We start from the raw sequence: 16,409 nt of genomic DNA, 5'->3' as shown, positions 1-16,409 counted from the left end.
TTAATTTAAAGTTCATGAATCAAAGTTGTTACACGGGCAAATTATTTGCTAGGAATCTGTTTTAAAAAGAAGGGATTTATTAAACATGCATTCAATCTAGTAATATGTTCATAAAATCAACAACAAGCAATACAGATTGTCAACATAAACAATTAAGCAGGCAATACATTCACAAAAACAATTGCGCAGTCAGTATTACGTTAAACAACATTACGACAAACAAGACATTTAGACAGCAATTTATCAATGAGCTAACAATAACAACATTTGAGTAACAGGTCAAAGAAACTTTTATAGATTTCGCTGTAAGAGATTCTCTTATAGTTGTTTAGCTTTGCATGCAATTACAATGGAAACTCCTTTCGATTTTTAAATGCAATGCTCCATTAGTGAAATATCTGATTCCATATCATAATGCATTTTCCACTGCATTCGAAATAGCAGAGATATATTATCTAAAATGACTTTGTGGCAGGGCAGAGCCCTGCGTGTAAATATGTGGCAGGGCAGAGTCCTGCTGGTAAATGTATTACATGTATTATGATTTAAAAAGGAATGGTTTACTGTTGTATTGTTATGATTTAGACACAATGTTTTTGGTGTTATTGTTTTACAGAATGGCAGCTAAACTCATGCATAATGTGGCCATCTCCAAATTAATGAAGTCATTACTAATTTGGAGATGGCCATGTGTATAAAAGCGCATCAGCCGCTTTCAAAGGGGTGAGAGGGGGTAGAAGAGAAGTTGAAAGAAGGAGATATAGTGAAAGAAAAAAAATACCAAATGCTACTCATGCTGGAACAACCAGCATGCTACTTGTTAAAAGAGTTTATCTGGGGGCTCTCGAGTGGCACATCCAGTAAAGGCGCTCTGCGTGAGTGCAGGATGGACATCACCGGTTCAAGTCTGGACTATTCCACAGATGACCGTGGATGGGAGTTCCCAGGAGGCAGCACTCAATTGGCTGAACGTCACCTGGGGGGGAGGGCTTAGGTCAGCCAGCATGTCCTCAGCTCACCATGCACCAGAGACCCCTGTAGTCTGGCCGGGCACCTGCAGGTTTGCCAGTTAGCTGCCCAGGAGCTGTGTTGTCCTCCAACACGGTGACTGCATGATGAATCTGCAGCATGTAAAGAAGCAGTCAGCTGACGGCATGTGTTCATCTTCGCCACTCCCAGTCAGCAAAGGGGCGGTAGCAGTGAGCTGAGCCTAAATAATAATTGCGCATTTCAAATTGGGAGAAAAAAAAACAAAAATAATTGGCAAAGACTAAATTTATAAAATATATGTAACAAAACAAGGAAAAGAGTTTGTCTATTTGTTTCTGTCTGCTTAAGTATTTTATTTGTTTCTTTAACCCTTTGCAGTCCTATGTCAGACCAGTTCTGACATTACAATTTTTCCTTTCCCATTCACTCTCGGACCTTGTCCGACAATATCAAAAAGATGTAAAGCACAGGTCTCTAGTATTTTTTTCTCCAGAAAAAGCAGAGAAAACCTTTTAATGGCCAAGTGAGACCAATAGGAGCCGAATGAAACTGAAAAAAGTGTATCCCATCCACTACAGAGATAACACGGACATAACAAAGGAGGTAGCTGCTTCTGCATCCAGCGCTCAAAGAATATCATAGACATCTGGAGATGTTAGAGTAATAAAATAATGACTTTTGAAAGATGTTAGAGTAATAAAATAATGACTTGGATCGCATTATTGAGGAGTTTGCTGGTAAAACTAGTGATCAAGGTTTATCAGTATGCATGTCTATAAAGAGGTATGTGAAAAACACAGCGAACAAGGGGTGTGGCTTGGCTGTAGATACAGTACTGAGTGTCCTTTTTCAATTCAATGCCTTTTAAACCTGTTTTACTCTGAAAAAATATATATTTTAAACAGTGGGTGTAAAATAAATTGGACCTGACACGCCTGACATGCACTAAATAAATGGACTGCAAAGGGTTAAATAAAAGAAACCGCGCATTTGCGACTGACCCCCAGTACTTGTGTGTGTCAGCTTTCTGGTCTGTGACTTCACCCACTCAGCCACCCTGTCATAATAAATACCACAAGTTACCAAAATTATAATATATGAACTCTACTCTGTTTATATGGTAAGATACCTGTTATCTAATCACAACACGTATATAGTTTGCTCTATATATCATACCCGATAAGCATTAACTTGATACTTGCGTGTACTTCCTGTTTGTTACTTTCGTTTTAGGTAAAGCAGGACGTCTTATGGGAACCAGCGCCATTGCACACCAACTCGACAGTTTTGCAGCCATTTTGAAGCGACAACTTTGAGTTGTTGAAACTTTTTTTAAAGGAATTTTAGGAATAAAGGTAGGCCAGAGGGAGTTTCCGATTGACTAGCCATATTGGACACTGTTTGAAGTGAAGGTGTCAATCACTGTCTCCTGTGTCGGACAGATTTTGAATAGATTACCTTGATTAATTGGCCAAAACCTGTGTGTCTGAATTTGCATAGTGAGTAAATTATCTTGATTAATTGATGATAGCCAGTGGCTACACATTCACAGACTTAAACTAATTACTGAGAATACCAATCTATCTGCAATATGATGTACAGTACATGCAGAATGCACTATAGCAAAACAAATGAGATTAAAAGGACTCCCATTACAATCTGCATGGGAAATATACTGTAATAAGTCTAAACCAATCCTAGAAAGGTGGCAGTTTACTAAAGCCGGATGTTTGTTATCTTTGTTTAAAGCCTTTTTTATTATGTGCATACTGTGCAACATGTGTTAAACAACATCCTAAAAAATGTATAATGGCCCTTTTTATTTTAAGGATGTGGATAAATTACTAATGGGTATTTTAATCTTGTGAGCTGCCTGTGGTAAATATATAGGTTTTATTGCTTTGTATTACCATTTTGCTTGGAAGCCTTTTAATAAAACAGTGCCTTGCTGCTACATTCCCTAACGCAACTGGCGGTCAGCTAAAAATTAACTCCTTTCCGTGCCAAAAACAAAATTACAAACTATGGGAGATCGTGCCTTTTGCTCTTTGGCCCCTTGTCTCTGGAACTCCCTTCCAAGATCTATCAGGGACTCAGTGTCTGTGTCTATGTTTAAATTACGCCTGAAAACTCATTTGTATTCAGTGGCTTACTGGTCTTTATTGTATTGTTTGATGTATATTTATGTATTTTTTATGTATTTTATGTCTTTTAAAAAAAATGTGAAGTGGTTTGGGATTTATTTTAATGAAAGGCGCTATACAAAATTAATACATATATTGTAATATTATTATTAAACTGACAAATATCTTCTGAATTGCAGTCATTTTTGTAATTTATTTACATCTCTTTTTTGTTTGTTTTGATTTATTTAAAGGCATTTTGTCTGTGTTTAAAACAATTTTCACAGGTCTTACAAAAAAAGTATAAGGAAGATAAACAAATATAGGAGAGAAAACGGTAAATTGGATTTAATTGTAATGGAAAATGAGCAGTAAACTGTGCTAACAGTTGAGTATGATTAACTACAAAACAGTACTTTCTTCAGCCAATCTTATTAAGTCGTAAATCTTGCTTATTTACAACTGCTGGTCACTTCCCATTCATTGGCCCTACACTGAGCTTTAAACATCTTGCCACATTGTAACATTTGCTATGTATACATTTTCCTATTTCTAAGCATTGAAATCCAGTGCCCTTTTCTGACCTTTTATAAACCACCTCTGACTTCCACATCAGAATAAAAATAATGATATACCCTGTCCTAAGTGAAATGAGTCAGTTCCCTATTGAAGTAACCTCACAGCTGGAGACAGATGTACAAGTCTCCCTGGGTGGACCCTGGTGTTTATATCATACTTGTCAGACATTTTTCACTCTCAGAAAGTTACACTGTAAATGTGCGTAAAACATGCAGAGAATTTAAACAATAACAAATCAAATCTGAATCAGGAAAACGTGAAAGACTGCAGCTCGACAAAATAAACCTGCTGCTGCTTTTGACAGGCAAGTGAACTAAAACTAAGCTGTTCAAAAATATACTGTGGCTCCTATTCACAAAAATGCTCATTAGGAAACTTCTTCCTACTAAGGAAGCTGTAGACACTAAATCTTTTGGACTTACAAGATACTAGATAAATATAGTATAGCTATGGCTTCTGATTTTCGGTTTTAACCAATGAAACCCGCCGATAAAACACCCCCGATACAAAAAAAAATGAAATTGGTGGATAGCCAATAAACACCGGAAAACACAGGAAGAACTGTGGAAATGGTTAATCAATTCACGTTGACTTTACCCTTTTCACATAAAAAAGTACTACTGCAAAAAGCCGACAAAAATAATAATAAATACATTTCCCTGCTGGGCATGTCCCGCCTTCCTAACTTGTATCTATCATTGATTAGTTCTGAATACTTTAAACCCACCACAGCTACTGTGTACTGAGTCACAGCACATTCCTACATTTCTATTGGAGACTCTGCTTGCAAGATTTAAAACAAGATTATGATCAGGATGGAGGCTTGTTAGCGGGATTTAAAGCTGTGTTACAGTTAAGATACAGAGGATTTAAAACAGAATTGTGGCAAAATGTACAAAAATGCCTACACACAAAAACCCCAGAAGAATGTGCCTGTGACCACTTGTGGAAAGAAGGTACAACTTAAGTATGCAAGTACTGTCGCGTTACTATGTATATTTTGACACAAAAAAAAAATGCTCGTGCATTTTTGTAAAGTAACCGAAAACACTAATTTCATACAGTATATCAAAAACGAAAGCCCCCAAAAAAACAATTCACATAAAACTTGAAAATAGCTAAAAATAAGTACTGAAAAAAACAATTAATAAAACCTGAAAAACAGAAACTCTAAGTATAGTATACAGGATTTATGGTATTTATGTCATGGGCAGACGCAGTAATAAAAAAACTGAATTTGGTCTTCTTCTGCCACTCACATAAATACCATAATTAATGTTTTTTCCTGAGAAAATTGCTGACATAAAGAAGATTTCATGAGGCGGGAGCCAGGCCTCCGTAAAGGTACTATTAGAATAAGGACAAAGTGCTTGTGACTTAGTAATAGATTAGGGGCGGAGGTGAGGCTGAATCGATCGACCTCCAAAGCCAGGAAGAGATGGGCTTCCCCCAAGGGAAAACTAAGGAAGGATAGGAGGACAAAGCAAGGTCTCCCTCGCTTACTGAGACGTCTAATCGAGAGAGGTGATGCTCCAGGGCTGCATGGAGAGCCTCGCGATCTACGCAGGGAGAACAAAAGCGCTGGAAAAGAGAATAAGAAATAAACACATATAGAGGGCCAGAGGGCTAGTCTAGCTTTTGAAAACTCCCTATCGGAATCGTATGTTTTCCGGAAACACAAAGATTATTGAAAAAGTTCCTTTGTTCATAAGCGGTAACTGTAGATTACACTGAAAAGTAAATATTTTTTTATTTTATTTTTATTGCCAATATCAATTATAGAATGAATTCAAACCCAGGATTCAGAGATAACGAAAGACATTGATATGATCCAAAATTAGCTTTAATAAAACATAAACACACCCCTCAAAAAATAATAATGGTACATCTTTATTAAAAAATATATTACTCAAATACCAACATAAATTTAATAATACAATAAAATGAAGGATGAAAGTTAGTCTACAGAAGTACTACACAAAGGTGATACATTTAGCAAGATGACAAGGTATTAATCCTTATCTATTAGGCATATTTTTGTTTCCTCAAATCTTAAAAGCATTTCAGTATAATTTGAAAGCTAATAACAAATCTGTCAGGCGCTGTGTCTCATACAGTACCAAAAGTTACTTCTGTATTTCTACACAGTGCCAAGAAAGGATTGGACTGTTTGTTTTGCATTGTATTTTTTAACCCAGAACACTGCATGAATGCAGAAATTTCAGAATATGTAGGTCAAAACACATGACACATAAAACTCAATATTTTCTTATCTATTACTTTGTATTGTTTTATACTGATTATTTTTTTAAATAAAGATAATCTTGGTAAAATGAATACTTGGATAGTTAACTAAATGGTTATAAACTAAGCACAATGTTATGGTACTTGTTTCTTAAAATATATTTGACAAAATATAAATAAGGGGTTTGTTTACCTTAGGCCCCTTATGCTGTTTCAGTGCAATTAAAAAAAAAAAAAATTTAATCATTTTATATAAATGTCAGCCGCTTTAGCTGCGTTAAGGAGTTAATGCCTTTTAGGATTAATGAGAGCATGTGGTGTTCTAAATTATAAACAATGTAATGGCCAGCTGTAGATTTAGAAATATTAATTATAGGATTAAACTAATCGCTTCAAAAGTTGTAATTAAAATATTAAATCAACCAAATCATTTACCAAGTGTTTTCCAATTGTCAAGGTTTTATCTGTTTTACATTTAAACATTATGGAAAGAACATTATCACCAAATAAAAATAAATAAATAACACGTACAGGGAACTACTATATACATAATACTGTACATAAAACCAAAGATTAAATATGTATAACATTGATATTCTTTTCCAGTAATAGCAGACATCTTGAGAGCTGCTAACAGCCATTCCAAAAGCAGCCCTCCCCTTTTAATGACACCCACATGACCGTACAACCATATTCCTGTATTTTTTCAAGATTACGTTTGAACTGTCATCAAAGTACAGCACTGAGATAGCATTCAGTTTGGTTGGTGCGCAGCAAGGCTTTGGTACATTGTCTGGGAACATCAAATGAACCTGTAAAAAAACAATAACAACAAATAATAAAATTCTGCTTCATATAACTCATTTGCATTTATTGCAAAGTATAATATTTAGTCACTTTTGGAGGCCTTTGTTCACTGTTTATCATCTGGGAATTATCAGCTGCCAAACAAAAGTTTGTATTAATGTGTCCATTAGTTTAATTAGTTTAAGGGATAAAGTTCCATTTTGCCTTCTATTCAGTTCATTTCAAGTACTGCTTTTCCTTAATGTCGCAAACTTTCACTTTAGCAAACTTTAATTCAAGTTCAACACAGAAGTAGTTCTTAGGGTGGGTTACTAATCAATGGAAATCTCATAGTCTTTATCTACTGCCAGTTCCAGGAAGCTTCAGGGTTCACAATGTCATGAGTTATAGATTGCAACAGACCACTTTTCATCCAGAAGACATTAATAAACTGTACACATAAGCAGTATCTATTGCATTGCTGAACAAGGCTTATATAGATGAGCTGTGATGCATGTTTGGTCAAACAGCTTATAGATTTTTGGTGTCTTTCAGGGCAGTTTTTCGTTACAGAATCGTCATTTAATTATTCAAAGTACTGTTTAAAAAGCACTCTTCAAAGAACATTCTCTTTAAACATTATTTTTGTGAACAAGACATACTGTTTTTTGAGAGATGAGCTTTAAATGCCACTAGAAATTGTTCATATATGAATGATGACGTAATGGTGATGTTAGATGTCCATTTTAAGCTGTTTTAAACAACCATTGGTTAGATAGACAGAAAGCTAGACAAGTGAGTTTTTTTTTTTTTCTTTTTCCTCTGTCGGGAGATTCAGCCATCACAAGTGCAAGCTTACCAGAAATCATACAAAATGTTTATAAACCCAAATATAAATGAACAAAATATTAACTTTAGTGAAATATTCATAGGATCAATATCATGGATGACTCTCCAATCAAAATGCATTTCACTAAAACTCCAGGCCAACAGACCTTTTATTATAAACCTTTTATTATGAGGTGCAGCATTTCAGTATCTTAGGTTTCGGTTTCGATTACTGTATATACTATGATTTTAAAGTCCAGCGTTACCGGAGAGCATACCAAGAATGCTTACCGGCCCGAAAGAAAAAATATTTTTACAGAAGATGTTGAGGAGTTGATGGCGAACTTCTTCACATTATGCATCCGTCAAAGAATTTGGTGTACAATCAAAACTTAAGTAAAAACAAAATAGCAAAAAAAGTCACATACCAGGGTCTGCACTATAGCATGGTTCGTAGCATTCATATGAGCATTGAGGGGGAAGGAACATTCTCCATCACAGTAGAACGCAGCATAGCCCTCAGGTGCGATAATCCAGTCCTAAAAGATTTGAAAAAACAAATAAACAGAAACTTTATTTCGACTGACATTTTAGTACCTTTACTGTTATACATAAAAAAAAAAATTATATAAAAATGATGTATCAGCACAAGAAAATATATGAACAGAGAATCTTGTTTTTAAAAACAACTATGTAATGTAGTACATTAAACATTTACAAAGCATTATTATTATTATTATTATTATTATTATATATTATTATTATTATTATTATTATTATTATTCTTTAAATACACTCATTTACAGTACACAAACAAGTTATATTTAGAAACGCTAGATTGAGAAATCCTGATCTTTGTTACCTAGAAAAGATTCCTAGATTATTACTTCCTTTTGGATCAGAATTAGTATGTTAACAAAAGCAAAACTATATAAAAGTCATGCGGGCAGATTTTCAGCTTGTGTCATTAAAAGTTTATTTCACTTAGTATAACAACTAAAAACCATTCGTTAGAAGACACTTCAACAGGCTGTCATACATCTAGCACTCCGTGCACATTATCACCCCCAGAAACATAAACCTAAAGAAAATAAAAGTCATGTGGTTTTCATTACAGATGGCCTTTCATGCTAAAAATACTGGGGTATATTTTATAAAATGAAAACACATGATAAACGATATAGTGGTGCCATAGAACGTACCTGTTATACGTGTTGAAATGATACAAACTTCTAGGTGGTGTACAGTATAAAGAAGATGTTGTTCACAACTTAATCACAGAGGAAAGTTACACTTATGTCGCTTACCTGCCAGCCAAGGTCACGAAAGCTTACATAGAGTTCATGCTTTTTACAGGCTTGCTTTTTTTCACTGGTGTTGTAATCTGATGGATGTTAAAAAAAAAAAGTCAAATCATGCTATACAATGCTTTCAATGTTAAAATCAGTAACAATAGCAGATAATACCACAAAACTTCTCGGTAATCATAACATTTAATAAAACTTCTTGGTCTTAGTAGATAAATGCAGGGTAACCGCCTGTCCCCACATTTCTAAGATGCCTTTTTCCTCTCCTCTAAACAACAAATACACTTTAGGAAACACACACACACATATATATATATATATATATATATATATATATATATATATATATATATATATATATATATATATATATACTATATATATATTAAACATCTAACACGTTAGTAGTCTCATATACTAAACCAACGACATCCACCTATCAACCACCCTAGTAAAGCATTATGTAAGATATTAAATATGCAGGAGTTGTTTTATATGATTGTTCAATCAATCAGACCTACCTGTATACTGTTTGCTGATTTGCTGTATTTGTTTGATTGGGTGGGACTTTGTAAAGCAGGACTAACAATGAAATACAGTTTTATTAATATTAGGGAAGATAAACTATATTTCTGTTCCTTTTTTAAAATGTATTTCTAAAGCATTCGGTGTATGCGATTTTAAATTTTGCAAGTGTAGTTTACTGGAATCTTGCTGAAACATTTTAGCTGAAATTGGTTTAAAGATTTTATCAGTTTGTTTCGTTTTATTTAACAGCCAAAGTCAATTAAATTAGCAACAACGTGGATGTTCCAAGCCCTTTTTCTAATACTGGAAACAGTTGGTACTTTGTTGTTTGTGGGCACGGAGTGGCATCTTACCTTGAAAGTAAGTGGTATAACTTAATCAGTTCTGGTTATATTTGGTATAGCCTAAATCTGTATGTCAATACAACTGTTAAAACATTATTTTGGATGGTATATTTCAATTCATAAATCAGAAACACTAACTTGTGTCTGAAATTATGCAATTATATCACATTTTATATGGGAAATGTAGTTACATTATGTTGTTCACTTTTACCACTGACAAGGTGTCAGAGTTTGGGGAATATTGAAAAGATCAAGATACACTAGCCATAAACCTGTTTGAATTAAATTAAATTGTTATTTTCACATTCGTATTCACGTTCGTATTCACTTAACCATCACTAACACATTCAACCATGGCTTTGCTTACAGCACTTAGGCCCTGTCAACACTGTGCCTTTAAACCATATTAGCCAGCTTTAAACCGGCTTAAAAGTGCTAAATACGGTCTACATTACCACCTCAGGGAGTAGTCTTGAGTCCGGTTCTAACTATCCCAAAATGCTTCGTGATATGTTTTTGCACATGGACATTAAAAATACCGTACTCGGAACAGTCGTCTGAAGGAGCTGAGAATGACTATCAATACTGCGGTACCATATACAATTTCTGAGGCTTGTTGTAAAATGGTGGATCGTGGAATGAAGTGATCCGATGCAGGAATCAAGGCACATTAATACCAGGAGCGATGATATTAAGGAGAATTATGTACCTTATTTTTTCAAGAAACAAAGCCATAACATTCATGCTAAGAAGCGTTATGTCTTCCGTCAACAAAAGCTCCATATTTGCCGGGTTGTAAACATAAAATCCAGTGCATGGTGGGATACTGTCATATTAAGTCCCACAGTGCACTGTGCTGCTTGGAACTGTAACCAGACTATTTTATTAGTGTTTGTATGCATGACGCCTGACTAAACAGCAAACGGTACTTTAGTGTGGACGCTTTGAGCTGGATTTATTCAAATGTTTCAGTACAGTTCTCGAGATTGGTTATGTACTGTGAGTAAAGGATATGATTTTTTTCTTTTTCATTTATCTTAAACTTTCACATGTTCCTTGTGATATGTAGTATCTAGTGCCTTTCAGTTAGAAAGTGTTTAAAGATCGAAACAAGACATTTTCAATGTGCTGTGAATAGGGAGGGTAGGCAGACAACCACTTCATGGTTTCATTCATCATTCCACAGAGGGATGAGTTGATAACTGCTGAGAGCCAGCTGTGTCCCAGGGGCAACACAGCGTTACACAACAGATACAGGAAGTAGGAAGTCATTTCTGTTGTCATCTTGCTCTTTACGTTTTTAAAGCCCGATGATCAAAGATAACAGACTGAATATTTTTTTGGATTTACTATAGAGCTCAGATTAGCAAAAGTTCTGCTTACATCATACTGTACTCTTCATACAAGAAGTAGAACTGTGGAGATTTAAAACAAGGGTCCCGATGTAGAAAGTTGGCAGTGAAATATGGAAGTAGTAGACATAACATCCTGTACTGAGTAACGAGGGAACCACTTTTAATGTAGTGACATAAAATGAAAAAAATGAGTCTGACAGACACACAGTTACTAAGCCAGTAAAATCAGACAGGGATCTGTGATTTGTAAAATTATACAAAAGTGGCAGGGTAAACTCCTTCACAAACTATTCAAAGAGAGCTGCACAGAAAGTAATGCACTGTGTAATGCACTGTATATTAGGTGCATTGTTACCGGTATTATTATTTTTACGCTATACAACTAGCACCATTAGACAGATAATGCCATCGAAATGTACATGTATATATATATCTATATATCTATATAATATATATATATATATAATATATCTATATTATTATATATTATATATGTATATGTTGTGTGTGTGTGTGTTCACAAACACACACACACACATACACACACACACCCAGGTTAGCAAGTACATGTTAGGAACATTGTGGTTCTGTTATTTCTTTCTAGTTTAAATATGTATTAAAAGGTGAAAGTTTAATCTCAAACAGTAGCCTTCAGTGTAGTAAGCAGATCTTATACTAGGTCTTCTGTTTATAAAGCCTCACATTATGAATATGTCAGGTGACCAGATGTCCCATTTTGGACGGGACAGTCCCACTTTTGGAACACTGGTCCCAGTGTCCCCAAAATCTTTTTTGGGGTGCTCATTTCATCACATTTTTTTTCCCCAGAGCAGAGTTACTACCATATCTAACTTATTACAGTACAGCACTTGATGTGACAAAAAAAGGTTGAACGACCAGTAGCATTAATAGCAGCTGTACAGTGGCGTGCAAATCTGGAGATATTACTGAACAGTCAACGCTCATATTTGCAACCAATCACTGAGAATTGCGGGTGGGTTTATCCACTGGCTGCTGCTAAATGAACTGGCGGCTATCATTGCCTGAATCATCACTCTCGCTGCCTGAAGAGGTTAGACTACTGTCGTCTAACAAAAACGGCTCATACAGGTGCTATTGTATTGTGTTGGAATTATTCTCTTCATCCATGATATTTGTATATCTGCATGCAAACAGCTTTGCTTCGTGTGTAGCGATAGGCGACAATTGCGGAAACCAACACTGTCATTTCACATTACCGTGCCATGTTTACAACATAGTGCACTGAAGTTTAAAATAGCCCATCACAACAGGAGGGGCTGTAAAACATAACAAAAGTATTTGGAAACATATTTTCTATTGAAATAAGACTATACTCACTTTCAATTCACCACAGGTACCTTCTGAAAAATGTATGCTAATGAATAATACAAAATAATTTATCAACTAGTTATTTTCATATTTGTGAAATTCATATTGTAAAAATATTGTATAAGTTTCAGAACATTTTTTATTTCTTTAAGTATACATGTTATGTTGTTTTTAGCAATAATGAAATACAATAGTTTCCGGTCTCCTGGTGCCAATTTAATTTCTTTAAAAAATACATTAACACTGATAGTTGAGTAGGCCCGCTCTATATGATACAAATAGTTTACAACAATTACAAAAAAAGAACCACGTCCTAGTTTCATTTTACCTGTCTTTAAAAAATATGTAAATAAGCTGTCTTAGAAGCAGGATGCATCTCTTTTTAATTTGATGATCCCTTATTTTTATTTCTGTGTTAAATGTACTATAGAAGTATATTTTACCCTGCAAAGTTTAAGAAAAAAATAGAGACAATGAAGTACTCATATTTAAGATGAATGCTATGTTGCATAGGTGGGATAGCTATATAAGGTATTGTATAAGTATTTTACTTTATCACAGCTATTAGTTTAATAGAAGAAAAACAACACATTGATAAAAACATATCTTTGTTCTTCAGCAAAAGAGGCAAATGTCAGGGCTCGAATTACTGGGGATCGTTTCTCCAAATAGTTTTAATTAAATTTCCTTTTGAACATGTTTTAAGCAGACAGGTATCACTTAAAACAGAAAGGAACCTGTTAAAAATGTGTTAATTGTATGATGACATTTCCTGTCTTTTTTCAGTACCAATCAACGATAATGAGAAAGCGTCTGAAAAATCTGAAAACTCTGCGCATTTTAAATACACTAATGCTTATATTAAGGAAGATTAAATAGTATTCCTTTCATAAGTAAAGAAGTGACAACATTTAATTTGATCAGAACAGGAATACTATTTAATCCTATTACACACTGATCCATGTAGCCAACACTGTTGACTCAAAAAAATAAACTCCAGCCAAGATTAGCAAAGAAGTTAGCCTAGGTAAAATGCATCGTATTCTATTATTTAGATTATCAGAAGGCGCGTTCTCATGATCATTGATTGGTACTGTAAAGTGGAATAGGCAGGAAATTTCATCATGCAACTAACACATTTTTAACAGGCTCCTTTCTGTTTTAAGCGACGCCCATCAGCTTACAGCATGGTAAAGGGTGAATTTGGAAATACACCTATTCAGAGAAACTTAAAGGGTTTGCCTATGTGGTTTACTATTTACAAAACTTAATAACTACTTCAGAAGGAAATTCCTGTTTCTGCAATCAGGGCAGCTTCTAAACAAAACAGAAAAGCTGATTAGTGGGCTTCATTTATTGAACACAGAAAAAGAGGATATTTAACACATTTAAGTACTTGTAATAGTAATAGTTTAATAATAGAAAGTGTCTGAAAAAAATCCAAGTATCTATTAAGTCATGGCACACTAATGATTCAAGCAGTGGTTCAAGTGGAAATCAAAGAGAGAAGATGCAGTTTCTTAGGCAGAAAATGGACTAGATTTGCAGCAGTAATCAGCAATAAAATAGAATTTTGGAATTTGATATTATTGAATTGTTATTGTGTAATGCAATAACTATACTTGTTGTGTAGGAATGACATTATGAAGACAATAAGATCATCTATTCATAAAAAAAAGTTATTGAAAGTATAATATTCCACTTTGAATATCACCACGAGTCTCTGCATTCACTTTCAATATGATATTAGATCAAACATTGCCAAAGTGAAGATAAAAACCAGAGATCTTCCCCCTAGCTTGGACGTTGGAAGTTATTCACAATATTCCCATACTGTCCCAGTTTCAGGACTTAAAAAATCTGTCCACCATATAATTACTGCCATATTGCTCTTCAGGCTTTGTTACACCCAGTCGTGAAAGGGAGTTGAAAGAACTACAGGAAATCAAATCAAAGGGTAACCTGGGAGGAGCACTTACAAGAATTACAAATCAAATTATAAATGGTGTCTTTAAATGCAAACCAGCAAGAAAATAAGTTATTTGACTTGCTTCAAGTAACGCCAGTTCATGCCATTTTCCGTTCCTTGCAGATCTGCGTGCACTCCATACCTTAAAGGCTGGATGATTTTATTATTATTATTATTATTATTATTATTATTATTATTATTATTATTATTATTATTATTATTATTATTATTATTATTATTATTATTATTATTATTATTATTATTATTATTATTATTATTATTATTATTATCTTTAACTTGTTTTTAAGCTTTGTGGGCATATACAATGCAACGGGTGTATGTTCCTCGATCAGTACGTACAAAGATTAATGATATTCTATTAAAATGGTAATTTTGTAATTAACTATGTACTGCAAAACATTTCTATATATCACTTTTGATTTTTAAATCATGCACACTGAAAATAAGACCCTATTTTCTGTAAAGCCAAACATACATAAATACATACACACATACACATTTGTACACCAACATAAGTATTTGGGCAGTACTGGGGTGAAAGATTCTATCCCCTTTCAAATGCTAATCTACTTTGCAAATGTTGCCTGGATATCAAGACGGTTTAGGAAGGTTAAAGAATGTTGACCTTACCGCCAGCATTGGTTACCCTTGAGGAGTCTTGATGACGACCAGCTTTGTTCTTGTTTAGATTTTTTCTTTTATGGTTGGCAGCCCTCACTGATCGAACCAGCACTCCACTTGCCTTGAAGAAAGCCACCATGAATGGCTGCTTCGACTGAGGCCCACTTCTTCCGACCATGCCTGCAGACTTGATGTGGAGGCTGCGGCCTACAACAAAGAAAGGGATGTGTAAAGTAACAGATAATACTGTAGCTTTACATGAAAACATCACAGTCTTGTTTGTATTATGTTTTGTTATTTCATTATTTTTTTATATATATATATATATATATATATATATATATATATATATATATATATATATATATATATATATATATAGACACACACACACACACACACACTTTAGGCTTTTTCCTATGTTTACTCTACCCAGTAATACAGTTAAAATCATATTGCTCATTTGGGAGTCATGTTTTCTATAAGCCTTAAAGGTTTTTTCCCCATTGTGCACAACTATGTTTTTTGCATTTTGCCAGATTATGAGTAGGCTTGTATCACTCACTAACCTTTACTTGTTGTACTGGAACACATAACTAAAGTCTCTAATGACACAGAGACAAACTATACATTACATAGAATAATATATGAATGTCTGTTGTGTTGGCTAAAGGAGGACACATAAATCCTATAAATACAAGCAGCTGCTTAGCTTCACACAGCAATGCCTTCTTTTCTAACTTAAAGTGGTCTCTGGTACACCAAATAAACTTTATCCTGCCAGTTCAAATAATTTTACAGTTGTGGTTTATTTATTTAAATCTATAAAATGTGATATCAGTGATTTGTTCTGTTTCTGTATCTTTTGGCAAAACTGTAACATGATAATAATTGCAATTAGTTGGATTTCTGTTGTGGTCATGGTTTAGACAATGTATTTGGAACATTCATTCAAATATTTCTGATTTAGAAGCGAGATGTTAATGACATCCTGGAGATTTTAAGTGGAGCTGAAGTTTTTAGTTCCTCAGATCTCCAGTCTGGTTATTGGCAGGTAGCCATGGAAGAGTCCAGCAAGCTGAAGACTGCCTTCACCACTCCTTTCGGCCTGTATCCATTTTGTGTGTTGCCATTTGGATTACTGCTGCTACTGGTTCAGGGTTTTTTTTTTTTTTTAAATGAAATTATTTTTTTATTTTTTTTAATTACAGGCACATCTTAACCTAGGCTATACCGTATAACAGGCGGATACTTTATTTGGGCTTTAGTGGCTATTTTGATTGGATCACCAATAATACTTCCACCAGTCAGAAGGCTGCATACAGTACTCATACAGATTAAAGAAGCACTGGACAAGAGAAATA

The 16,409-nt window shown here is 34.3% G+C and overlaps 1 protein-coding gene across 1 annotated transcript in view; it reads right to left on the bottom strand.

Moving 5' to 3' along the window:
- Positions 1 to 6,191: 6,191 nt before the first annotated feature.
- The window catches only part of LOC121316845 (bone morphogenetic protein 5-like), a 28,676-nt gene continuing 18,458 nt past the window's right edge, over positions 6,192 to 16,409 (bottom strand). Inside the window, exons 4-7 of the mRNA XM_041252115.1 lie at positions 15,055 to 15,252; positions 8,858 to 8,934; positions 7,979 to 8,089; positions 6,192 to 6,748 (exon numbers count right to left, since the gene is read on the bottom strand). Coding sequence (XP_041108049.1) covers positions 6,599 to 6,748; positions 7,979 to 8,089; positions 8,858 to 8,934; positions 15,055 to 15,252 — 536 coding nt within the window. The 3' untranslated portion in view covers positions 6,192 to 6,598. The remainder of the gene's footprint in view (positions 6,749 to 7,978; positions 8,090 to 8,857; positions 8,935 to 15,054; positions 15,253 to 16,409) is intronic.

Source organism: Polyodon spathula, chromosome 6 (assembly GCF_017654505.1).
Source record: "Polyodon spathula isolate WHYD16114869_AA chromosome 6, ASM1765450v1, whole genome shotgun sequence".
NCBI lineage: Eukaryota > Metazoa > Chordata > Actinopteri > Acipenseriformes > Polyodontidae > Polyodon > Polyodon spathula.
The sequence above is the reverse complement of the archived record's forward strand: the minus strand, read 5'-3'. Positions and strand labels throughout refer to the sequence as shown.